The sequence below is a fragment of the Sylvia atricapilla genome, chromosome 20 (genome assembly GCF_009819655.1).
Source record: "Sylvia atricapilla isolate bSylAtr1 chromosome 20, bSylAtr1.pri, whole genome shotgun sequence".
Lineage (NCBI taxonomy): Eukaryota > Metazoa > Chordata > Aves > Passeriformes > Sylviidae > Sylvia > Sylvia atricapilla.
The window spans coordinates 3645256-3672579 of record NC_089159.1 but is presented as its reverse complement, the minus strand read 5'-3'; the positions used below and the strand labels follow the sequence as shown (position 1 = coordinate 3672579).

The 27324-nt window shown below is 42.7% G+C and overlaps 1 protein-coding gene across 1 annotated transcript; it reads left to right on the top strand.

Annotated features, from left to right (window-relative positions):
• Positions 1 to 1826: 1826 nt before the first annotated feature.
• LOC136369998 (protein spinster homolog 3-like) lies at positions 1827 to 26404 on the top strand. The gene is made up of 11 exons (XM_066333173.1): positions 1827 to 2304; positions 5337 to 5402; positions 5843 to 5979; positions 6497 to 6648; positions 7534 to 7600; positions 8411 to 8601; positions 10729 to 10881; positions 13905 to 14094; positions 16594 to 16659; positions 23427 to 23525; positions 26141 to 26404. The coding sequence occupies exons 1-11, from the start codon at positions 2094 to 2096 to the stop codon at positions 26306 to 26308; spliced, it is 1500 nt and encodes a 499-aa protein (XP_066189270.1). The 5' UTR covers positions 1827 to 2093; the 3' UTR covers positions 26309 to 26404.
• Positions 26405 to 27324: the final 920 nt, after the last annotated feature.

Sequence of the window (27324 nt, the reverse complement as noted above, 5' to 3'; positions counted from 1 at the left end):
CCACTTGTTCCAAGAAAGGAACTGCCTGACTGACAGAACAAATAAGGAAAAAAGTTTAATTGGCTATAAAGAAGTGAGCTGTGATCTTTCCTAACAAAAGTTGACTTGTATTGTGTAGTGGTATTCTATATGCTCACAGTGCCAAAGTGGATTGTCACAAACTTTTGGCGGAAGTTTTTGGTGCAGTGTGGTCTGGACAAACATGAAAATTGTGGCTGGAGAACAGGACAAGCATGCTGTTAAGGCAGGGTGGCTCTCAAGGAATGATGGCTATAGGAGCTGACAGAGGAAGGCAAATTCACAGGGGCCCTTTTGAAAACCACAGCAGATTTGTACCCAGCAGTGAAACCCCGAGAGGAGGTGGGTGTGTGGAAGGAGGTGGTTTGTGACAAGGAGGTGGCTTGTGACATGGAGGTGGCTTGTGACATTGAGGGAGGGGAAAAGGGAGATGTGTAGACAGAAGTGATGGCACCAGTGGCCAGGCAGTACAGCAACGAAAAGCATTGAAGTGGCATCTGGAAACTTCAGTGAGGGGCAAAAAATCAATCAAAATAAGTGTTTAGAACTGACGAGTTTGTGAGGAACAGTTTATTTAATCTGACTCTGTCTTTGGAAAATTTGGAATTTGGAAATTCTGCTCTATAAAGGCAGAATCGTGTTCTTGCAGTTAGAGTGTAAAACTTGCTTTTGGCCAGGCCAGAACATCACGTCTAGCAGTAAACGTCAATTGAGAGCGATATAGGATGTGCCCTGGATACACGGAGCACGCTGGGATCACGAGACACTAAAACTCTCCAAAGTGAGAGTTAAACCCTGAAGAGATGCCCTGGGAGCCTTTTTTACAAGGTCCGAGCTGTGGCCGGGCATCAAAGCCGGGCGGTATTCCCGGGAAAGGCTCCGGAGGCGGGCTCGGGGCGCCACCCAGCGGCACAGCGGCGGGCCTGCAGCCGCTCCGCTCCTCCGAGGCCTCTGAGTTAATCGGGGATGGAAAAATTGGGGCTTCTGGTTTGCCTTCGTCCGAGAGAAAGCTCTTAATTCCTACAAAATTGTGTTGATTCTTTATTGCTTCCAGGAGCTTTCAAGGAACTCTTGATTTCGCTGGTTTAGTTAAGCACTGGGATGGTACGGATAAGGTGACATTGGTCAGAAAACATTCTGTGGTGTGAAAAAGAGAGAGAAAAGAAAGAGAAGATAGAATGGAATACTCGTGTTGAGCACGTGGAAGCAAAGGTGTCTGCATTTTGCAAAAGGGCCAAGAATGGTAGGTGCTATTTTGTTTTTCAGTTAGTCTAAAGTGTGAAATAGCTAGTTCTTAAAAAAAGCCCAGCCACAGACCTGTGTCTTCATGCATGAGTCATAAACCATAAGCATTCAAATTAGCTGCCTCACTCTTAAACTCTTAGAGTTTGCTGGTAATTTTCACTTGAAATTTTCTTAATAGGGTGCAAAAAAAAAAAAATTAGCTTCTGAAGCTGGTAATCCACAAAGTCACTCAAAAGACATGACTGAATCCTTCTAAAGGCGTGAGTGGACAGAAGAAAGAAGGCAGATAAAGGTGTCTACACATGCCAAAAGAACAAGAATGCCTTCTTGTGCCCTCTTCCTCTCCACTTTTGGACCTGTTTTTTGAGGGAGAAGGGGGAAGACAGAGCTCTGTTTTAAAGGCTGGTTGTGCTCTCCCTTCCTTTCCCTTCCTTTCCCTTCCTTTCCCTTTCTTTTGTAGAAAGACTATTTTTAGCTCTTGCAACTCACTGACAACAAAGAATATTGTTATTTTTGCATTTGGAGCTTCTGTGAGATCACTGTGGAGTTGTTTTATTTCTTAGGTGCACAATGGATTACTTTGCTTTTGTTTACATTTACTTTTCCTTGTCTTCAAGGCCATGGTCTCCAGCACTTTTGCAAAACACAGCACTGCAGCTTTTTCTCTTTGTAAGTTCTTCTGTGTGCAAGGAACATTTCAGTTCAGTTCTTAGTGGCTGTGCTTCGGTGCCGGAAATGACCGTAGTGATTGAAGTTCCTCATAGCCCCAACACATCAATTTGGTGTGAGGAAATCCTTCATCATCCCTGCTGAGTGTCTGCACTGGAAACATGCAAGACACAGACTGTGAACATGAAGACACAGACTTGCTGCTCCAGGCACTGCTTGAGGGACAGAATTATGGAGCTGCTGCAGCAGAAGGGACACCAGGTCCATCAGTGTCTGTGTCAAGGAACAATCCAGCCAAGAGGAATTGCCTGGTAGTTGCCGTGCTGTGCTTTGGGAATTTAATAAATTTCATTGATTGGTTCATTGTGCCAGGTGAGGACCCATTTTCCTCTTCTAAAGAAAAAGAAATATAAGTTCTTAACAGCTCTACAAATGTTTCTAAACTCTGTAAGTGTTTCTGAAGTAAGGATATGCTTTAAGTATTTTCACTTTTTCTCGTTTATCTGCTTTAGCCTGTTGATCATACTCTTACTGAAACTTCTAATTATAAATCTGGAAAGTCCTAGGAGTGATTCACTAGATATTAATAGTTAGTAGAATGCTTATAAAAATAAAATAATACTTTAAAATCTAAGTCTCTTAAAAACAGACTTTAGCATACAAAGCAACTGGTCCATTTTTGTGGTTAGATTCTACAGAGATTTGACTAAGGGGCTTCACTGTACACAGCAGTTTACAAGATCTTCTTTGCATCTAGTAGATTCTGTATGGTATTCCTTTACCTGAAGAATATTGATACTTCCTTACAAGTTCAAAAACTATGTCATCTTTGAGATAACTTTGTTAATTTGCTTAGGGGAGGATTAAGTTCCTTGTTTGCTGCTGGCAGTAGTGTGATTTCTGCAGTGAGGAGTGGAACATGATTGTGGAAAAAGAATCCAGCCCACTTCCTTAAGCTTTCTCCTACCCACGTTATGACTTGTCTAATAAATAATATTATTCCCCCAAAAGTATGAATTTTTAACTATATTTTTCCCGAACTGAAAACAATTAAGAGTTGCTTATAGTAAACTGGAGGGAAACTCTCAAGGGGTTTTTTCTCCCATATAAATTGTGGTCTGTGTAAATTCTTCTATTTAGTATCCTAAGCATCTACCATGCTTCCAGGGATCTGATTTAGAAAATAGGGGAAACACTTGTGAGCTTGCTGTATTTTACTTCTGAGTGGAACAGAAATGTTTTAAAATCTTGGAAAAAACCAAAGGATGGATTATTGAATTTAGAATTAATACCTAGTTACAGTACATAAAGAAATTATTTTGCTATATAGACCATTCAGAAATGTAGGACATTCAGTCAGTATCTTTAAAAATGGAGAGTGTAGTGGGTTTAGGAGTTTGAGCTTGAGTTTTTTGAGTACTTTTTAACAACACAAGAGGGAAGGAAGCAAGTAGGAGTGCAGTTGGAGTGCATGCTGAATGACACTGCAGGCTGTTAGTGTAAAACTTCTGTGCATGTGTGCAGTTGTCAAGTGACTTGGAGAAGAGCAGGGGACTGAAGAGGATGAAAATACCTTCAAGGAAGAACTTGGATGCTAGAAAGGTATCCCCTTGGGAGGGTTAAGATCAAGAAGCCATTTGGTTTATTCCAGGCTTTGAACTATTCAGGAGCTCCTGAACCAAATTTTCCCAACATGTTTTTGTGAGTGAGGTGCCTTCAGGGACATGCAGGAAATCAAGAGCAGAGGTGGGGATAGTGCCCAGGCCTTTGAGACACCTCCTTTAATTACACTATACAACTAGACAACTTTTTACTTAGTTCTATGACTCCTGGGCCATGGGGGAAGTCTGTAAGCTGCAGTTTATCCCACAGCAATATACTGTTCACTTGCTACAATTCAGTGCCACTGCAGAATTCTTGCAACAACAGTGCATTTGAGTTTGGCTCTCCGAGTGCATGACCATGTTGTTGGGTATCAGCTAACAGGAAAGGGAGGTGTGAGGATCTGCTTAGAAGCAAACTGGCAGCAGTTACAAAGTTGTGGTTTCCGGGTAATTTTGCTCACAGGCTTTGACAGCGTTTGCATCACAGAAAACAAGCTCTTCCCCTTAATTGTCTGCTGACTTCAGTTTTGAAACTAGTGATCATGGAGACCTTTCCCCTCTTTTCTGTCCACCAAGCTGCTCAAATCAATGCTTTGTAATTTGCCAGGAAATGACAAGGTCAGTTATTTTAGTTATGTGTGTGTGTGTGGGGGGGGGGGGGTGCTCAGTGTGAATGTTAGTTTGAGATGAAGTTGTGGTTCTGTTCAAAATACTGTGATTTGTTCTAAATACTCTATGAGACCAAACCTGAGTTCCTGTGATACAGTATTTCTGTGCATTGCTCACTGGCTGCCAGAAAGGAAGGCTACAATTGATTGTCCTGTTTTAATGATGCAAAATGTTAGAATTAAATCACTTGTTTAAACTTCTGAAGCCATTAGGAAACCCTTAAATGTAAAATATGTTCAAGAGTCATTGAGAAACAGCTGTAAACCTCTGGAGCTGCTGTTAGGCTGGACCTTGATCTACAGTAACTTGAAGTTACATCAGTAAATAGTGAGAGGACTGATGCTACAGCCATGGGAACTGTGGAAGAACATGGATTTAGCTTTAAGTTAGCTGGTCCCACACCACTTTTAAGTGGCTGGGGCAGTGTAGTTCATGGCACAACACATAAAACACAGTGTGGGAGAAGGGGTGCCTCTTGCTGACCTCACCAACTCCCTTCTGCTGCAGATGTGAGCACAGCAGGCAAATTACACAGAATTTATTCTCTTATGTGGTGGTGGTTTCATCCTCTTAACAATGTTATGACTTTATCTATTTTGACAAAGCTAAAGTGGCATGAGAAGTAAATGTCTTTTTTAATTGATATCTTTCAACACTGGAGTGCAGGTATGCTTTTTCAAAGCAGCATCTTCTATTTTTAATTGGTTTTCAGCAGTGTAAATTGGAAAGATAGGTGAGATAGAAGATCTGCAGCTCTGGCATGGTATAGAGAAGAAAAATACCTTTTTGTCTTAACATCCACTGTTTTGTTCCACATTGTGTCCATTAAACTTTGAACTCTAAATTGTTTGTGTGCTTAGGTGCTAATGGTGCAATAGAAGCAGAACAGGTGTGGTTGAAACAGTGGGTAAACTGACTCTCATAATACCCTTATAGTAGAAAATCATTAATTTTGTCTATAGTGATAAGAATTTTTAAGTCTCTGTGCATCTTGTGCTTGTGGTAGAGTAACGGCTTACATCTAAATTAAAAATGAGATGTGCTGCAGCTCTTGCAAGCCCTGGTTTGAGTGGCAGTTCCCAGGACTGAGCAGGGTACTTTGCTGTCATTCAGTGTCTGTCTCTGTTGCAGGGATCCTGTTGGATATACAGAAATACTTTGGGCTTAGCGATGGGAAGGCAGGTCTCCTGCAAACAGGTAATAAATCCTCCTCAGTTCAAACAGTTGCCTTTGCTCCTGAAACACAGTCCAGTTACTTACCTCTTCCAGTTCCTCCTTGTATGTGATCTTGCTCACTTCCACTTGTGGGCAGGCTGACTATAATGCAAAACTGAAAGCCAGACTGGAATTGGGTCCTTCAAAAATCCCACAGAATGTGAATCACAGAATGTGGAAGGATGAAGAGTTTCTCAAGAAATATAGAAGTTGAGTAATTCACATATATTTTATTGTTGTGTAGATACTTTGACTCTGCATTTATCTTTTTCCAAATATCAATCCTCCTCCTAGTCCTACAAACTCAGCCTGCCTTTAACCCCTGCCCTAAAAATAACCTGAGTTTATCTGGGGGGGGTGAGCAGTACATATGACAAAAATATTTGCATTAATCTTCTCTTTGTTCATTGTTGGATTTGCAGTCTTCACCCTGTGTTACATGCTGGCTGCCCCCATCTTTGGATACTTGGGAGATCGCTACAACAGGAAAATCATCCTTGGAGCTGGTCTTTTCTTCTGGTCTGGTGTGACCTTAGGGAGCTCCTTCATCACTGAGGCGGTATGTTGTCTTTTGAGAGGGTGCTGTGAAAATAACCTGCATACATCTTGCAGGACTTGATAGAGTCCTTCTCTAATTCCATTTAGAAAAGCATCAGTGACCACTCATTTCCCAAGCCTTTAGCCTGGACTAAATATACTCCATGCAGGAATGCCTTATAGGACACTGGAGGCCAGCCTAGGCAATAGAGAGCCCACATATTATTGTTGAGATTGATGGGATTTTATTTTTGTCCTGAATATTTGTTTTTTATGACTTACAGTGTGGCAGCTTGTTGGTTACATGTGCTCTATCCACCCTGTCCTGAAATTCCCTCTGGGTGTCACTCCAAAAAGTCACTGCTGTGCAGAAAGAGAAAGCCAAGCCATGAGATGTGAGTGGAGGGAATGCAGACATAGGCAAAAGGCAGTTCAATTCTGATTTCTTCTGGTAGATTTTGTCCACTAAAATGCCCCTCTTTAACAGTAAGCTTTCTTTCTTGCTCTTTTTTTTGCTATAATGTGTCTTTTCCCTGCAGCATTACAGGATATTTGTTCTTTCACGAGGACTGGTTGGCATTGGCTCTGCCAGTTACTCCACTATAGCACCTACCATCATTGCAGACCTGTTTGAGGAGGGAAAAAGGACCACAGTGTTATCTATCTTCTACATCTTCATTCCAGTGGGAAGGTTGGTTTTCTTGCAGTGGCCTTTTGAAATTCTGACTGACCACACCTGCAATTCAATATACCCTGAGCCCTAATCAGATTGATTTTGATGTATTTCTGCATTGGCTCTTGCAAAGGGCTTTGTCACTTCCTTAGCAAGTTTGAATAGAGCTGATTAGGTGCATTTTTTAACTTACCTTGATAAAATTTGCTTTTTCCCTCTAACATTTTTTAGGGAAAGTCTAGACTCTGAAAACTCTGGCTTTGAATAAAATACTGAATCAATTCTAAAAGAAATATGTGCATGAGAGTATGTAATTTATTTCTGTGTTTTGGAAGACAAAAGCTTTTAGATATTAGCTTAATTGACAGATTTTTCAAGAGCTCTCCATTAAATGTCTCCCAGGGAAGACCTGGTACTTCCCTCTCCTCTTCTAGTTTAATAGACATTTTGTCTGAAGAAAAGGTGGAGAAGGGCTTTTCAAATTGTTTAGAGTCATACTCTGTATCAGAGCAGGCAGCCAAGGCTGGGCCCAGAAGGGAGGTTAAAACTAAAGAAATTCTTGCAGAGCATAATTCCTGTGGCTAGCACAGAAGGGAGTAGGTAATAAAATGTTGTGTGGGCTCTTTGATCCAGGTATGCAGTGTCATTCTACAGAATATGTATTCCCAGGGGAATCTGGGACATTACTGTCATCATCTCAAGTCTGCTCTGAGGAGGTTAGACTCTCTTTCTAATACTGGCTGGCAAGCAGACTAGCACAGACCATGAGGATTATTTCTGTTTATCCCTTTGGAAAAGTATGACAGAACAATTCTGTGTGTTCTCCTTAGCTGGCAAGACATGTCATTTCAGCCATCCAAAGTTCATTGGTGCTTGCTGATCAGTGCTCTCTGTTGTTCCCAGTGGCTGTGGTTATATGCTGGCAGCTGGCATGGCAAAAAGCACAGGTGACTGGCACTGGGCATTCAGGGTGAGTCACTCACTGTCCTTCACTGTCACATCAAAATCATCACTGGGGTCTGGATTCTTTATGTTCCTTGTGTTAAAGGTGAGCAGTGGAAGGACTTTTTACCCTCTGATAGGTCAGCAACGGGATGTTTAGGAGTTTTCCTGCAGGACAAGTGGCAGATTTCTGCCTAGCTCTGGTAGGTGTAGGTGAACTTACACAGCAGCCAGGGCAGGTGCTGATGTTCCTCTTACCTGGGGGCACATTTGGAATGGCTGGTACTGCATCAAGACCTCCTCAAACAGAGGAATTTGAAGGTAAAATGATCATTATACTGGTAGCACCAGTTTTCTGGAATGCTGTTGGGAGCAACTTCTGTTATTTGAGGGTTTCAAGAAAAGAACCTCTTCTGTTCTGGTCATGTCACCATGATGTCTCTCACTGAGACACTCAGTGCTTTGGAAGCACTTTGTCAGAGCCTCATGCCTTGTATACAAAATCAGCTAGCACATGCAGGTGAGTGGGGCAGAATATTTACTGGAGTAACACTGATGGCATTCAGGTAACACTGGTGACTGCATCAGTGATTCTTGTGTTTGGGCTAGAATACTACAGTACAGTTTTCTTTCTTCACTTGTTTTTCTTTAAAATCAGAGGGAGGAGTGATCATGTACCTGTATGATGGGGAGGGAGGATCTGTTATCTTTCCTTCAAAGTCTCCAGAGTCACTCTTTTACAAATACAACCTAAACCAGCACACACAACTGGAATTGCTGTGGAGTTCTCACTATATGAAAGCAGGTATCTCTGATCTAACCAACCTTGTGTCTGCAGGTAACTCCTTGCATGGGAGGACTGGCACTGCTTCTCCTGATTCTACTGGTCCCTCACAGGATCCCGAGAAGGACAGCAGCACACAGAGCACTGAGCATCTCTGGCACGATACTGGAAAGAGATGAGAAGCCAGATGTACACAGAACTGCCAAGACTACTTGGTGTCAGGATGTGGGATCACTTGTCAAGAAGTAAGTGGTTTGAGCTATAAAGTTTCTCTCTGTTAAGAGTCATCATTCTATTAAAAGAATATGTCCATTGAATCCTTCTTTGCTCTTTTTAGCCACATGCTCCTGAAAAGAGGATGGAAACACCATTAGTAAAAATCTTTCTTCCACTTTTTTACAAGAATGCTACAAAAGAGATGAAAAAATTTCTTTGCTTCTTCTATCCTCCCATTTTGGGGAGGGGGAAAGGGGCAAAGTTATGATGGCAGTTTGCTCCTATTTAAATCCAAAGCTCGACTTTCTACTCAATTTTCCCTTCCTTATGGAAGCTAGATTGGTAAAACTGCATAATTTTCTGCTGTAAATTTATTTGTAGCTCTTAGTGCCTGAGGAAGGTTGGATTAGCATGTCTCAGGCACTCTGTGGTACTTGGGAGCCTGCTGTGCATGAGGTCAGAGTTTGTGGGACCCCAATATGGTTTCTAAACTAATTGTCCATGTGTTTTGATGGGCTGAGCTGTGGCTGGCAGATGACAACTTCCTTTTAACCACACAAAAATTAAAGGTGCAGCTGACCTGCAGGATGAAGTCAAATTTGGGCTGGAACAGGTTCCTCACTCCTGTCCCCCTGCAGTGAGGCAGTGACAGCACAGCCGTGCCGGGACAGGACAGGGAGCTGGAGGTGCTTTGGGAACAGCAAAGGGACAATGGGGACAGGACGAGGAGCTGGAGCCGGTTTGGGAACAGCAAAGGGACAATGGGGACAGGACCAGGAGCTGGAGCCGATTTGGGAACAGCAAAGGGACAATGGGGACAGGACCAGGAGCTGGAGCCGGTTTGGGAACAGCAAAGGGACAATGGGGACAGGACCAGGAGCTGGAGGTGCTTTGGGAACAGCAAAAGGACAATGGGGACAGGACCAGGAGCTGGAGCCGGTTTGGGAACAGCAGGTGCCGCTGTGCAGCTGCGCCAGACCCGGCTCGGCGCTGCCGCTGCCCGCGGGCTGCTCTCCCCACCCAACGCTTTTCCTTTAAAGTCTTGTTTTCCTGGGTCCCTGTTTGTCTTTGGAATGTTCTCCAGGACCATCCAGCGTTTTCTAACTGCCCACTAAATCTGCATCCTCTGTACATATAAACAGCAGGTACACTAGAGATCGGTTTTGTAGGATCACAATTTATAGGCCCTACATTCTGAAGTGAATAAAAAAATTTTCCTGAATCAAAAGTGAACCTTTCTGACATTTCAACAACTAGGCTACTTCCAAAGTTGCTTTCCTACATAGACGTTCCAGTGTAAAAATGTATCTTAATTTTCTTTTCCTTTAGCAATTGATTCCCATTTTCTTTTCCTTGGGCATTTGATTTCCAAAGTATAAAAACATACTTAAAAACCTATCTGGTTCCACTTTTAATCAAGTCCAAGAGCACTTTATCTTTAGAAAATGGAGAATTAGGTTCACTTCTTAACAAATCCTCTAGTTTGCTGGTCACCTGATTATTTGCAGCAGTCTTAAGATTTCATATGTCCCTACTGACCTCAAAGGGGGTTTTCTCCTGAACTATTGATGACAAAGAGTGCAACAAAAAATTAATTTTCTCCTAGAACAGGGCAGGAAGCAGACAAGGTTTGGACAGTTTTCAAAAATGCTTTTCCTTTTGTCTGAAACTTGCTGTGGAGATTGAGTCTATTTTTATTCACTCAGGTAGAGTTAAGGAGTGTTTCAGCCACTGCAGCTTCACAGTTCGTGACCCAGACGTCACTCTCATTTATACTGATTACAATAGCAACTAAAAACCTGAGGCATTTAGACCTGCACATAGAACCCTTTCCTTTAGCTACTAAGCCATTAAATTCTTGCTCATTCTCTATTGTAATATTTCTGCTATCAAAAAATTCACAGCAATTGTTTTGGCAGAAGTTGGCATGAAATCAGTAGGTCATACCCTTTGCTCTAATTAGTACTTTATTGTTGAATTTCATGATAAAGCCTGATCAGAGTTCAGATATTCAAGGGAGTGGATTTTGATTACAAGATGTCTGAACGAATTGTTTTGTTATTGCTTGAAATCCTGTGTGTTACAGGTCGGTTTTCCCTTTTTCCATGCACACCATTCTTCCAAATATCTCTCAGTTGTTTTCTTTTGACTTTCAGCTGTAGTTTTGTCTGTTCCTCACTGGGTCTGACTGCCATGGCCTTTGTCACTGGAGCCCTGGGAATGTGGATGCCACTGTTTCTGTACAGAGCTCAGGTTGTCCAGGGCATTGTCCCACCATGTCTCCAAGAGTCGTGCAATTCATCTAACAGGTGAGCTGTGGGAGGACCTGGAAACACTGCACAGGGCTCAATCACAGCTTCTTTCCAAAGGCAGAAGGGAGGATGTAACCCAGCATTTCTTGGGAAGGCAAATTGCTTCCAGGTATCAGAGACACTCCCTTTTGTTTGTTCATAATCACTCAGTTAACTGGAAAGAGGCTGTCAGCCCTATTTAAGTAAAGTGGGGAGAAGCAGTAATAGCAGCACTTGTAGGGGAAGAGGAGCAGCTTTAGCAAGGAGATTTTAGTTGACAAATGACTCTGCATCCCAAGCTACTTAAATACCCATTTCAGTATATTTAAATCCTGTGTTTTAGTAACTTGCCTATTATCTTCTTATTCTGGTTTTATAATCCCTGCCATGTTGGTGAGTTCATTGTGGCTTCCAGCTTGAAGAAAGCTTGATGATTTTGATGTAATATCATATCATCACATCAAACCAGGATCTTGTGAACAGCTGCCAGCAGAGTTCTGCTTACAGAGGATGTCCAGACCGATGAAGATTCATGAATACTATCAAATATTGTATAAGAAGGGGAATTTACACTAGTAGAACACTTCTAAGTCATAACACCTTTTTGTGGATCTCTTTTCCCCACCAAGAAAGAGAAGTTTTTCTTCACAGTGTGCTGTCCAGAATACAAATATGTGTTCAGTGTTCCTCTTGAGTCTTCACAGCTTCCCTCAGTAAGAGTGAGCACTGGGGCTGACTCCCTGTCAGTGGTCTCCTCCCTTTCTCTGGGAAGTGTCCCAAGACTTGTTTCAGTCTCTGCTTTTGTAATGGGTTTTACTGCGTGGCCTTTCCAGGTAAAAGATAAGGAAAAGTAGTAATCACAACTCTGCTAATGGGATTTTTCTGGTTTTCTGCAATGGAGTTGCATAACTGAGTCAACTCAGAAGTGATTTCTGAGTTGTAGCAAAACCAGATGGTCCCAAAATCATTCAATGGGAAATGAATTGTCCTTTCATGGATGCATCCAGTGGCACATTACTTATCAATGAACAGTACTAGGAAGGGAGTGAAACACAGGAGTCTGGCTCAGGGCAGGCAGAGGAGGGAATCTGAACAGTCTAGAGATACTTGGCTATGTCTGTTCACAGATGCAGTGTAAGTACTTCCTTTGTTAAGCTGAAGGTGTTAGCCTCTAGTTTGTTTTCCAATCCACTTCTGAATTATTATTCCACAGCAGTGTTGTTAGAGCAGACATGGTCTACAGGGAAGTGAAACAGAGCATCTGATAGTTTAACCTCATGTACTGCTTCTTACAGGATGCTTTAAATATAACCTTGGCATAAGCTCATGCCAGAAGCTGGTTTTGGACTGTTATTCCAAGGGGATGTAAAGAAACAGAATATAAACTACTATGTCAGATGTGATGGTGCTGGAGTAACTGAGTTGCACGTTACCAGACCTGCCCAGGGATACTTAAAAGATGTTTTTCCCTCTGGCTGTTGAGCAGTTTCAGACTTTGTTTAAGGATCAGGACTGTGTCAGTTAGACTCCTTGGAAACACAGGCTCAAATGGCACCACAACTGACTCAAGTCTCAATCCTTTCAAGGTAGATAAATAGGAGGTGTGAAGTCTTTGTTCAGGTTTTTGTGCAAACACTTGGGAACAGATCAGAGAGATAAGTGAGCATTCTCAGACCCTAAAAGATCCCATAGGAGCCTTTCCCCAGTACGAGGTTTCTGTACTTTCCTACTCCCTGTCAACTGAACTGTGCTTGGATTTAGTTTTGGCTGTTCTCTTTTATTCCAGCTACAGGTTTATTTCAACTACAGTTTACAATACATGAATATTCTAAACACAATTCCAGGAATGCTTCAATCAACTAATGTCACCTTGGAACTTGCATCTCTTGAACAAATCTCTGAGATTATTCTGCCTAGTGACAATCTATAATGTCACTATCAAGCTATAGTCAGTGATGGATCAGAATCCTGAAGAACTTGCAGGGAGAGTACAAATTTGCTTAAAGTTTGTTATCTTGCATGACAATACCTTTTTTTTTCCTTGTAGAATTATTGAGTTCTTCCTAATCAGCCAGAAAGAAATTTAGAAGTGGAAATGCTGTAGTTTAAAGGAACAGATCATATCCCAGCTGGTTACTTTGCAGTTAGAAAAAGCTCAGGAAAACGTACAGGACTTACCATGTAGCACTTTAAAATATTCAGAAGTGCTTGTGCTCAGAATACAGTCCTGTCCCTGCTTGCCTTCAGAGAATTACAGTGCAGTGGCATCACTGTTCTTGTGCAAGAGACTTGCTTTGTCAGTGGGGGGGGTCTCATTGGGACAGAGATGAAAGCACACATGGAAGTCCCTTTGGAAGCTGAATCTTCTAAACTATTCAGACATGTTCTTTTAAAACATGAACTGGTGGTTCCTGAAGAACACATTTGCATTTGCAGACACACAGAGCTGGATGGTATTGGAAATTCTGTGTTCAGAAAATGCTGCGTGGAGCTGGCAGTAGTTACCTACTCAGTATTCTTTGAACTCTTCTGGGAAGTGGTAGGTGCTCCCCTAGTCAGAGGAGTGACTCATCTCAGCTGTGCTAACCAGAGGGTTATAATTTAGATGTGTATCATTCCACGTGCTAGGATCTCTTCCAAGGCAGCAGATTGTGATACAGGGATACTCCATCTGTGTTTCAGGGATGACTGGGTAGATTGATTCACAGGGTTACCACGATGACTGTGTCTCCTCTAAATCACAGCATGTACGAGGCAGATTGTACTGAGCAGAGCCTTCCTTGAGCCTGGGTGCATAACAGCTGCTCTGTAAATGGGAAAATATCTTCTCCACGGGATACAGCCACCACAGCAAAGCCAAAGCTTCAGCTGAGGCTTGGGATTACATCCATTTAGAAGGAGTGGGAGGGTTACATCAAGTGGAATAAAATTGAACTTCCCCATTAAAGATTCCTCTGAAACTACAGGTACAAGCTAACACCATTTATTTTATCACAGTACAGTCTTACCATGCTCAGCTGAATCCTTTGCTTTGTCACCAGCCTAATATTTGGAGGCATCACCATTGGGACAGGAATCTTGGGTATTATTGCTGGGGCAGAAGCTGCAAGACGATTAAGGAAGAGAAACAACAAAGCTGATCCTCTGATCTGTGCCACAAGCATGTTCATTTCTGCCCTGTGCCTCTACATTGCTCTGATGGTGGCCCAGACAAACATCCTTTCCACTTTTGTAAGTGACAATTAGCAAAATGTCTTTTGGCATCCTAGGGAGAATGGGAAGGGGGAGGAGGAGGTGGGGGATGGCTTTTTGCAGAATTCTCTGCAGTCTTCTAGACCATTAAGATGTTTCAGTGACTTGTGGCAAGGTATCCAGGTAAGCTCTGGGCTCTGATGCTCCCACAGCTGAAATCTGTCCTGTGAGAGCCATGCTGAGCAGTCCTTGGTACAGTATAAAGGGCAGACAGCACAAAAACTGGGCCTCACGTCCTGCACAGTGCCCACACTGAAGGAGAGAATAGTAACTGTGCATTTAGCTGCATTGAAACATGCCCCTTATACAAAAATCCCAGTTAAAGCAAGTCTCAATCTTATGTTAATTTTTAATGCTTTGTGGCTAATTTAGTATTCTTATTTATTTTTGCTCTCTGAATACTTAAAGGTTGGTGTAGTTGGGACTGTACAATACACACCATTCTTCCTAAGAACAATTTAGCCCTCACCTTCAAAGCCCCAGATCACTAGCTGATTCTTCAAAGTCAAGTTTTTGGCAATGCAAACTGAAGTATAAATCACTTGAATTCCATTTTCAGTAAAGGGGAAAACAGAAACTTACTAGGAATGGCAAAATTCCCTGTAAGAGGGAACTGAATGTAAACCCTATTTCAACTATAATCTGGTAACAGCTAGGGAAAGACTCCTGTGCTTTTTTTCCTGTGACTCCACAGCCAAAATCACCATGATTAACATAAATAAGAGGATCCAAGTAAAGTAAATTACAGTAATCAACAGTTCTCTGCAAACGGGCACTTTTGCAGATTATTTGCTTCTAAGAATAATGCTTGTTCAAAGAGGTTTTCCTTCTGATTCCACAGGAATGTGTATTCCTGTGGAAAAACACCTTTACACCAAGGCAAAACACAAGAGGATTTGCCTGTCTGAGTGTGTGTACACAAAGCAGATTGTGAAATGAAAGATTATTTTTGGATCCAAGAATGGAGATCCGAGTGCCCAGAAGAATTCACCATTGTCTTTTTCTGCTTCTCAGAGTCCCACACAGCTCCACTCCTAGTGTGTTCCTCAGGGGATATTTTGTCATTAAAGGCAGAGAACAATAGTTTAATTTGCCAGTCTATGTTAGATGAGTGAGTCAATATATTTGGTCGGAGCTACCAAAATACACCTTTTATTAGAATCACAGAGTCACAGAATCAGAGTTTTGGGTTGGAAGGGACCTAAAAGCTCATCTAGTTCCACTCCCCACCATGGGCAGGGACAACTTCCACTGTCCCAGGTTGCTCCAAGCCATGTTCAGCCTGGCCTTGGACACTTCCAGGGATCCAGGGGGAACCAGAGGCAGGCACAGCTGCTCTGGGCACTCTGTGCCAGGCCTCACCACCCTCACTGGAAAGAATTTCTTCCTTATATCTAGTCTAAAGCTTTGTGAAGGAAAAGATGTCTGGATAATGGTCTATACTAAATATCTCAGTGCTTAAAGGAAATTTTTTTCCCCAAAGTGGTTTGGAGAAGAAAACAAATAAACAGAACACACAAGAAGCAGAGGATGTATGGATATCCTGGGTCTATCCTGTATCTATTACCTACAGGATATCTATAGATATCCTGGGTATACTAGGTCTGGTTCTCCTTAGGAGAATGTAAGCCACCCCTCCAAAACCATCTGAGTTTGTCACTGTGCCTTTCCTAGACTCTTTCATCAACCAGGGACAACATCTTGACCAAGACCTTACCAAACACAAGGCTGGCACCTGTTGTAACAATGTGCTATCAGTTTGATTAGTAGATAAAAATAATGTGCCAGGTGCCATGTGAATTTGTGGCCTGTGTTTCTGAAGGGATTCTGCTTTCTAGCACTGCTCCACCTCAATGGTGTAACTTTAATGCTTTGCTCTAGTCTCACTCACTCTGGGCAGGCTGCTCCAGTCTGTGTCCAGGGCTGGCTGAAAGGGTTAACCTTTTCTGAGACCACAGCTGTAAGAACTGGTTGGTGCCCTACCCCTTTTCCTCATGGCTGGGTCTCCATCTGTGATGGATTAAGGATTTCCCACAGGACATGGAGGTTTTGAGACTGCCTGTTCCTTGGAGTCCATTCCACTTTGGAACTTCTCTCTATGAAGGAGCCCTTAAGAGTGCTTGTACTGGCACAGAGGTGTTCATTTGGCTTCATTTGCATCCCTGTTCACTTTGTAAAGCTGTGCTGGATGTTTCTCTTCCTTTTTTTTTTTTTTTTTTTTTAGGTGGTTTCCTATTTTGGCCCTTCTGCTGAGGATTTGTGACTCAAATACTTTTCTTGGTTCCTTTCCCTGCCTTTAAGATGGAGTTAGTGTTTGTAGGCATTGACAGAGGTGTTTAATTTAGAAGTAATGGGTATGTAGGACAACTCTTACATAGATCAGCACAGTCAGTGAGCCTGCCTCATCTTCACATTATAGAAGGGCAATGCAGTGTATAGTATAGTATAGTATAGTCACTGCTTTTTTCTGTTTTGCAGATTTTTATTGCATTTGGAGAACTGTTTTTGTCTGTAAATTGGGCTGTTGTGACAGACATACTGCTGGTAAGTGCTCATGAAACTATTTCCTTATTCCAAGCTTTTTGTCAATGTAATATTGTTCCTAAGCCTGCATCTTGGCTTTCTGGGGACAGATGAACAAACTCCTACAGAGAATCCCCTTATTGATATCCTGCTTGGAATCACTGCCTCAATGTACTGCTGGGCAAGGATGCCAATGGAAATAAGGGTGTGATGGTGCAGAAGTCCAAGTTATTATAATCCCAGAAAGATGTGCTGATTTGGATGGAACTCAGGCACATGGTACTCTCTAGTGCTGCCTGTACCCATAGTATTTTGAGCTTCTCTACAGCTCTGTGTTGTCAGATATCTGCTAGAAAATGGCCTGCACCAGAAACAAGGTCATTTTTTATCTACAATCAGGTTTTCTATTTGTTTTCCAGAGGTTTGAAAGGATGATCCAAATGAGACAAAGTTGATAGTCCATGAACTATTAGCAAGTTTTCTTAGTTCAAAATACAGTGCAGATGAATTTCAACTCTTGGAAGTCCAATTCCTAAGTGGTGCTACACTGCCAGAGCATCAGGCCAGCAGTGATGCTAAAAGGGCTCTTGGGAATTCCAGGACTGACACCACAAGCCAAGGAATAGCAGTGCATGATTTCATTTGGATTCTGTCATCACGAATTTCCTTAGAAAGGAGTGATGTGAAAAGCACACATCTTGTAGCACAGTTTGTCTAGACTGTCATGAGCAGCTTCATTTTATTATTTCAAAAGTTTTTAGAGTTAGTAATTTTACTTGAGTTTTTACTCTAAATAAAAATTTGGCAACTCTTCATTTAGGTTGTAGCTCCACAGTCACTAGTAGATGTCTGTGTAAACCCTGGGGCAGATACTATGATTGCTAAACTACACAGATCATTATAGTCTTATCAAGTAGTTTATATGATTTTTTTTAATAATTCATAATATGAACAAGTTGAATATGGTTTATCAGTGCAATAAGCAAAGAAATGCTCATATCTGATAGTCAGACTGCAGAAAGCTGATTTAAATACCAAAGTTATTTATATGATTGACAGTTCTTTTGTTGCTACCCATGGGCATAAGACAAAATATTTAAATTGACACTACCCTCTTCTGTGAGGAGGAGAGTACTGGATCACCCAAGGGAACAAACTCTCTGCTTTGGGATCCCTGTGCTGAAAACCTGTGGATGTGATGGTAACTCAGACATTTCAGGCAGGAAGCTCCCTGTGAGACAGGGACTGTTCAGACAAGTGTGGCACAGGCACGATGTTGCTGCAGGTGGCACGGGAAGTGGGGAAATTGTGTAAAGCCATCAGGACAAGTGAGAGAAGGCACAAAGTTAAGGGACAGCAGAACAGAGATCTTTGTTTCTTCCCAAGCAAGAGTCACGTGAGCATTTCCCATTTTATGTAATAGTGTTTCATTCTAAGGGAGCTGAAATCTATTTGCAGTTTGCTGCTGCAGACTCCACAGCCATAATAAATCTTTCATTTAAGAACCACAGTGAGTACATTCAGGTGCATGCAGCGATACACAGTAGCAGTCCACAAGAAGGACAGGAAAAAACCTTGAAGCCTGTGGCTCCAGTGGAACACAGGTCACTGTCCCTTGCTGTCACAGGACCTGGAATTTTACCCTGAGCTCCTGGCACTGTGGTATGAGCTGCTCAGTTATACAGCCTGCTAGATATCTCTACCAGCTAACTAAACCCAAGTAATGGACAAGCTGAGCAGAGATAAAAGTATCCCTCTTACAGTGTCTGTGTCAAAGGATGAGAAAGCATATTGCCAAATGCTGAGCACTCTCTAGTGACCAGCTGTGAAGCACTACAGAACTCTCCTTCCACTGCCTGACCTTGCCTTGACATGAGTCTGTTTATCTTTGTATTTCATAGATGAAGATCCTTTCTTTACATTCTGATTGAGATGAAGGAAAGGAACCACTTATATTTCATGGGTCTTCAGCAAAGTCCTGCTGGCACTGACTGTGCATTATGTTCTCTTTCACGGTGCTGCTCTCTACACGTCAGTTTTCTGCACTCTGGAATTTTAATAAAGCAGTAAATAATGCAGTCTGCATTAGTCAATTGGCTGCTTGCTTAAAATCTCAGCCAGCAGTCAAGAGGGTTTTGATTCTTATTTGACTCTCACAGAATGGTCAGAAAACATTATCCTATGAGAAAAGGGCTTGCAGCAGTGGACAGTGCTGAAAAACTATCACTTGTCCAGACTGACATTTTTACTTATCTTCTATTTCAGTTTATTTTGAAATGATTTGGGTTTTTTGCACCAGAAACAAGTACAAATACCATTGACATTTTTTTTACATGAGTTGAGGCACCAACTTTTTTAAGTTCCTCAGTTTACTTTTCTTTGAACTCCTACATCTGCATTTTAATTCTGTCTTGTGTCACTGTTGAAGAGGAAGGTGACATCACTGAGTTAGATAATGGTGATATACAGTGATACATGGTGAGGAGAGTGAAGCAGATGGTCACTATCAGCTCTTTCTTTCAATTCCTTCCTGAATCCAAACTGCAAAGCCTGCAAGGAACAGGGCTTTTGTTCAGCTCCATCACTCCAGTCTCAGCTTTCTTAGGGAACACTCATCACATTGCAGCCCACAGGAAATCTGTGGGGAGCATCATTGCCACATCCTGGATCCATGTTAATCCAGAAGAGAAGGAAGTTCTTGTCTCCCGAGTGACAATAGCCCAAACTTCCATTTCTTTTAGAATATGGTGGGGTTAGTTACCAGAAATATTGTATCAATTGGCAACAGGTGAGGAGGTGAAAAGTTTGGTGTAGCAGAGCTTTGTTCCCTTGGGAACAGATATCAAGTTTATTACCACAAATGTGCTTTGGGTTGGATATCTTGAATTCTTCATGCTACTAATTGTTTTATTAGAAAAATGATGGAATTCAGCTTAATTTGTAGATGTCTGTTCATTCAGTGGTAATTTTACTTGGGAGTTGTGTTTCATCCTGTTGAAACCCCATGAGTTGAGTGTATTACTACTGTTAAATTGACTGAAGGGTGCCATAGATAACAGCAGTAATTTCTCTTTCAGCCTTGCTTCCTATGTGAACTGGTAGGATTTCTGATAATGTAGCTGAATTTGCTAATGCATGTTCTTATTTTGCCATGAAAATGACTTTTCTTTCTTCCCACATGGCACTACTAGCCAGACAATGTAGCTAGGAATTAATTTCTCCTGCAACCTGTGGAGCTGAAGATAAAAAGAAGATGCTGACTGAATGATAAGGACTTTCTCCCTTTGTGGCTGGTGCATCAATGGGCATTGCATGCAGCCCCCTTTGTGCCTCCTATTCAGTGTAAACACAAATGTATCTGCTGTACAACTGCAGTCCTAATGGGCAAGTGGAGAAGTGCTGTAGCTGCCTTGCTGGTTTACTGGGAGGCCGAGTATTTACTGGGAGTTGGAGTATTCCTTATGAAACATGTTTGCCATTTGTGAGGTTATGGAGCTATGTCTTTTAGGGTTTTGGCAGCTAATAGTGGAGGAGATGCTGGAACTGGAGGGGTTTGAGAAGGCTACCAGTGTATCCCTGTCTCTGGAGGTGCCCTGGGAGGTACAGAAGTGTTCACCAGCTGTGTGTTCCATCAGCTTTTTCAGCTGACAGCTCTGTGGCAGAGTCTGCAGGGGGGTCTCTGAAACCTCCAGAGGCAGCACGAGGGATCTGCAAACCTGTTTGGGGCACCTGCTTCTCTGTCCAGGCATCTGGGCTGGATCTCCTTGGAGGAGAATGTCACCTCACTCCTGCCATGGTGTGGGGTCCTGGGCAGTCACTGTGGCCAGGCAGGACCCCATGGGTACTTCAGAGTCTCTGTGAGAGAGTGTCCTTTGTTTCTTCATTTCCTAGTGAATCCCACAGTGCCTTGAGCTCTTGAGAACAGTGTCTGTCATGCAAAAGAACGCGAGTAATAGCACAGGCAGAGTTTGTATGAGCCCTGAAACTATAGGGAACACCCCATTCTTCTCTTGCATTTTTCTTGTTAGAGTTTTGTTCCATCTCATGTAGTTGCAGATATGGGATATTAAATAAAGGTAGTAAGGAAGTGGTGCAAAACACTGGGAGAGCCAAAGCACATTTAGCTTTTCTCATGCTTGCAATGCTCATGATATATTAAGTGCATAACAATATTTGATTTGCATTTCTCAAACACAGCCTGTCATTATCCATGAAAGAAATTTGAGTCTAGGACAGATGACATGAAAACCTCAGAGAGCCAAGAGCTGACAGTCCCCAATCTAGTACAGTCTGTCATGGCCAGGTCTGCTTCTCAAGCTCAGAGTTTTCTATTGTAGGTTTTTTGTCTCTGTACAAGGGAGCCTGTTCACAAAGTGTGCATGCTCATCATCCAGGCAGCTTCTGAAAGAAAAAAAAAAAAAAAAAGTGGGTAGACTGCACACCCTCAGTCTAGGCCATAGTGTGCTTTGGCCTCAGTGAGAAGGAGCTGTTGGATTGTTCCTTATCCCACAGGTGTCAAGGATTTCAGAACAGCCAATCTCACATAACTCTGCTCTAATCTGTCTGTAGACTGGATGCAGTGTCATGGGCAACCTGACATCAAAGTGGTTTTCTGTAACTGAAGAGATCTCCAAAGCATCTCTGGTTTAATATTTACTATTGTTGAAGCATTCTATCTAAATATTCTTAATGAAAAAGAAATGTTCTATCCATGCTTGGAAGTATCTGCTTTGGAGAGACTAGGAATTGAGTGGGTTACACATTAGCTGCACATGTGCAAAGGAAGGAAGGAGGTTGTTCTAATCCAGCTGCTCAGAGCTCTGCTACTGGGTGCAGAAATGCTGGTGTAAGAGTGATTTGTGTATCCCAGGTTGAGGCCAAGTGCCTAAAAGGGGCACTGCCAGTGTCCTCTGGTTCTTTACTGAAACTGGTTGCAGGATGTGGTAAGCAGGACCAAAACTCTAAATTAAATGTGAGAGGGGGGTCTTTTTTAGTTTTAAGCCCAACTTACCATGCATGTTAATGTTCCCTTGAAGGCAATGATAGAGCCACATTATAGAGCATCCACCTTGAGTTTGTCCCTTGGTAAAACACCAATCACACTAATTAGTGTATGAGACATATTTAGTGACATTTAGGCGAGTTTCAAGAAAAAACCCCAAACTGTGGAATAGAGGACTGAGAAAATATTAAGCATTTTGTTTCTGATACAAGCAAGTGATTGAAAAACAAAGGTAAAAGGAAAAACAAAGGTTTGAAATTGCCTCTGAAGCATTCTGACTGTGAATGATTTTTGCAAATGTATTATTGAAAGACTTCTTCAGGCACAGTTCAGATCTTCAGTAGCACAGGCACAGAGCTCCTGCTACCCCCAAATTACTGCATTTCATTTGACAAAATACTTGTAATCTATGTGATGCTTTGCCATGTTCTGGATGTGTGCCACATCTTCTTCTCCAACTTGTTACTTAAACTGTGTGCACTGAAAAACAAAATCAGTGTGAGGTGTTGTTGCTGCTTGTGTCTCAGGTGCTTCCCAGTCACAGGCAATACATCAAAATATCACCAGGCACTTTCTGCTCTGGCAGATTGGGTCCTCACCCTCAGTCTTCAAGGGATCTGCAAGGCCTCAGCTGACAGAGTTTACAGCTCCTCCAGGTTCCAGGTACCCCAGTGTCCCCCAGCAGTCTAGACCAGGCTGCTGACACAGGCCATAAGATCATTTTCTGAGAGACTGTCAGTGCTGAATGCTTATTAGCAGATCATTGTGACTGCAAGGGACACTGGCTGGAGGATTCTGTTGGTTGCATGGCCAAATGGATCTGTACAAGCTGCTCTGAGCTGTGTGTGGAAGCAGGGGAGTCACAGTTTGGCTACCTTATTGTTATTTTCTCCTGTGCCTTCCTTTCTTGAATGTTTCTTTCCTCAGCAAAGCATGCAGTGCACCCTTTTGCTCAGAATAACTTTTCTGTGTCCAAAGTTGTAAAAAGCATTTGAATATGAAATACATAAAAGTTGCTCTGTCAGTGTCCGTGGGATATTCCAGAAGCAGCTGGACACTCATGAAGTTCTGTGTGTTGATGTTCCCCATGGAGTTCTGGGTGCTGATGTTCCCCCATGAATTTTTGGGTGTTGATGTCCCCCGTGGAGCTCTGGGTGTTGATGTCCCCCGTGGAGTTCTGGGTGTTGGTGTTCCCCATGGATTCTGGGTGTTGATGTTCCCCATGGATTCTGGGTGTTGATGTTCCCCCGTGGAGTTCTGGGTGTTGGTGTTCCCCATGGATTCTGGGTGTTGATGTTCCCCATGGAGTTCTGGGTGTTGATGTTCCCCTGTGGAGTTCTGGGTGTTGATGTTCCCCGTGGAGTTCTGGGTGTTGATGTTCCCTGTGGAGTTCTGGGTGTTGATGTTCCCCGTGGAGTTCTGGGTGCTGATGTTCCCCGTGGAGTTCTGGGTGTTGATGTCCCCCGTGGAGTTCTGGGTGTTGATGTTCCCCATGGATTCTGGGTGTTGATGTTCCCCATGGATTCTGGGTGCTGATGTTGCCCTGTGGAGTTCTGGGTGTTGATGTTCCCCATGGAGTTCTGGGTGTTGATGTTCCCCATGGAGTTCTGGGTGTTGATGTTCCCCGTGGATTCTGGGTGTTGATGTTCCCCATGGAGTTCTGGGTGTTGGTGTTCCCCATGGAGTTCTGGGTGTTGATGTTCCCCGTGGAGTTCTGGGTGTTGATGTTCCCCATGGAGTTCTGGGTGCTGATGTTCTCTCCCCTGTGGGCTGTGCTTTGTTTCAGTACGTGGTGACGCCGCGGCGACAGTCCACAGCCATTGCCCTGCAGATTTTGGTGAGCCATCTGCTGGGAGATGCAGGCAGCCCTTACCTCATCGGGGTTGTAAGTGAATTCTCTCTTTATTGAGCTTTCCTTAGGATAAAACTTCTAGAGACTCAAAGACACACAGAATCATAGGCACTACCTGGTCCAAACTCAGAAATTACCCAAATTGCTGGCCCTGAGTCTGGGACACAGAGACACTATTCTAAATGTTTTCACTTGCATGAAGCACTTGTTCCTGTGACACTGCTTGTAGGTGTGACTAGTTCTGTGCAGTGTGTGGACATTTACTTTTATTTTAAATTTGCAGACTCATATATTTTTATAGGCATACATTCCTGCAAAGACAGCATAATGGGATTAAAGCACTTTCTACTAAATTTGTGAGGAGTTTAATGGAAATTAATTCAATGTGTTAAACCCCAAGACTTAGTTCAAATATTGAAGTTTGAAATCTTGGAATTACTCAGTGATCTCTTAAAAATCAGAACAAAAGTTAGGCAATGGTTGTCTTTAGATACTAGTTGACCTTTAAAGCTCTGATCTCACATCACCTTAACCCTGAATTCCCACTTTCCTTGAGACCTGATTTCTCTGCCCTTCCTACATTTACTTGATCTTAGATGCTTCTGCACAAATCAGCCATGTACTGCTTTCTCTGTGCAGTTCATTAATTTTAGTTCCAGTGGACTATATCTGTCAGTCTTCCTTCCTTCCTTCATTCATTTAAAGACACAATAGCTAAGAAAGCACCCATTTGGAGTTTTCTGCTTTACTTGACATGGGAGATTGAGCCCTTGTTGTTGATTTAAAGTTTAGTTTGTATGAAAGTTTATTTCAAGAAGTTCACCCCGTGTTAACAGTGTCAGGGTCAGACAGGGCCAGCAGTGCCCTAGTGAGCTATGCCTGCTCAGCTGCTGCTGGCCCAGCCACACAGGAGGTTCCCCTTGTCCTCAGCTGTGTGAAACCCAGAGTCCCAACTGTATAATCTGTCTGGCAGAGAAGAGAGCCTCTCTCCCTGCGGGATTACTCCTGCTGACTTCCTTTTTTTGGCAAATGAAGAAACCACTTTGCTCGTTGGTGTTAGGAAACTCCTGCTCTCACACTCACCTGACTGTATTTGTGTGGGAACACAACCAACATCCCTGTGGAAAGGGGCTGAAATGGGATGCAAAAATAGCAGGTACCCCAAAACCTGAAGTATGTCTTGGTCATTCTCCCTTTGACCAATCTATTGATTTAAGCTTTCTACTTGAAGGATTGAGCTGTTTGTGCCTCTTGCCAGCTGTCCTTTGCCCTTTTGGGTGCACAGGCACAAAACTGAGGCTTTGTGCTGTATCCTGCCTGTCCCTGTGTGCAGGACCTGCAGAGGTCACCTTGAAGAGCAGCTCATCAAAAAGAGTGAAGACAAAAAAAAAAAGCTTATCCAAATGAGATTAATCTCAGGTAACCTTGTAACTTCCCACAGAACAGAGGCAATAAACCCAGGAATAAAACCCTGTGTGTCCAAGGGGGTTCCTGTGTATTGAGCACCCACATTGTCCTCTGGAATGTTCTGTGAACCCATACACCAACACTTCCCATGACTGCTGTTGATTAAACACCAAATCTTCTACTTTCATGTCCTGATAGTGTTTCCTAACCTGCTTCAGCCAAGCTTAAAATATGCCTGAAGAATCAGGGAATTTTCTTTTTCAGAGCCTGTTTTTCTTCCCTCTGCACTCCAGAGATTTTTTTCACTAAGCATTTTAAAATTAAATGTATTAGGTTTGCATCGTGGCCATTATGCTTGCTGTAGTCCCTAGGTACCCATTTAGAGTTGAGCTTCCTCTTATCTTTCTAAACTGTCATAAATAATCATAGAAACCCAGCAAAGATTGAAGAGTCTCATATTTATGCATTTCAAGTCACACAGTGTATTCTAACCATCAAGAACAAATATGGGAATAAAAATGACTGCTTTCATCGTTTATCTTTTTGTTTATGCTAAGAAAATATTTCAAGTTCCTGGGTTAAGTGTTGAATCTTACTGAGTTTCTGGGAATCAGATTTTCCTTCTGTCTACAAAAATGAAATTCATGTGTATCATTTATACCCTTTACAACCTCATTCTCCCTCCAGTGCAAAAGCACCTGCCTGGTATTTTCTTCCTCCCACTTACTCACAATGTCACTGCATAACTCCTCAAATGCCTTTTGGCTCAAAAGCAGACCCCACTCTTGTCTTAGGTTAATTTCCATTTTTCTCTGTCTTATGAGTGTTGTTGCTTGTACCTGTATTGCTGCTTGGCCCTGTTTCTATCCCCTGGATGCCAATAAGGGAGGCAGAAAGTCACTGAGTGAGATCAAGAAATGCTAAAGGTCACTGCCAAATACCCATCCTGTGCTGGCAATCTGGAGATGGGCTAGGAAATGGTAAAATATTTTTCCTGCTCTTGTAACTGGAGGCACTGAAGGTGTAAAACAACAGGAGATTCCTTGACCATTTGGAAGCTGGAGAGCTGTGCAGTACAAGTGTGCAGGGTACTGGGTTTGACAAACTTTGGGAGCAGACTCATCCCTGCCTTTCTCTTTTATTCTTTTTGAGGCCCACACCATAAACAGTATGTTTAAAGCAGGAGAGGATGGAGGTGTGATTATTCCAGATTAATGGCAGATTAATTGTTCCCTCCCCAGATCTCCAACGCCATCCAGGCCAGGAACAGCCCATCGCTGCAGTGGAGTTTCAGGAGCATGCAGTACAGCTTTGTCACCTGTGCTTTTGTTGGGGTCTTTGGAGGAGGCTTTTTCCTCCTGACATCGTTCTACATCGAGGAAGATCGGAAGGAAGCACAGAGGCTCTGAGGTGTCTCTGAAACCCAGGTGTGGTGACCTGTTTGGGCAGCAGCCACGGGGTCATCTCTGTCCCATTAAACCATGCTGATGTCTGCCTTTTGCTAATGCCACGTCAGTGTGTATGAAATAGATAAGGGCAAAATCCCAGTGAAGTCTCAGATTAAAAAAACCTTCCACATGGAGCAAAACAGACACAGAGCTCACAAGCAAAATTGCTGTTAGTGCAAAATGCTGCAGTACATGGAAATAACATCCCTTACTCTAATGCACTCCTGCAGACTTCATGGAAGATGAGATAATTTTTCTACTCTGATCTTTCTCAGCCCTGTAGAACCAGTCCTGTCTCTCTGCAGAACTTCTTCCTCTTCCCTCAAAGAAATCATGTTCAAAGTGTAAAAGACTTAGAAAAAAACCTTTTGAATTGGACAGAGCTCTGTCCTCAAGCACCTGGATTCTTACAGCCTCCGTCTGCTCTGGTGGGGTTTTCCAGGTACTAACAATGAACTGTCCCTCAAAGGAAGATGAACTCTGGGATAAGATTTGCACAGAAGAAAAGAATGTTCTCCCTTTTCTCTTTCCTTTTTGCTTAATGAGATACAGCTGGGGAAAAGGCCAAATCACAATTCCTCCATATGGCAGAAAATCCTGCGTACTGACTTTTTTTGGATGCTTTTGACTGCAAGTCAAAAATTGCTCATGCATTGGCATATGGCAACTCTCCTCCCCAGTCATAATCAGGCCCTTGTCCCCTGTGGGGCTGGGGAGCTCCAGAGGGTGTTTCACAGAGCTGTCACCAGCATGACTGCTGACCTCAACAAGGCAGGAGCTTCTGAGGCACAGCATCTCCTGGAGATTAGGGAGGCCTGTGAGTTCTCAGCAGGGTGAGATTTGCCTGTAGAATTTGGAAAATGTAGATAGTAAAAAGAGTGTTTTAAGTTGTCTAAAATGACCAAGAGAAGCAAAAACTATCAAAAGCATGTCCGATTTAAGATTGGAGTGCTGTGATAATATTATATATAACATCT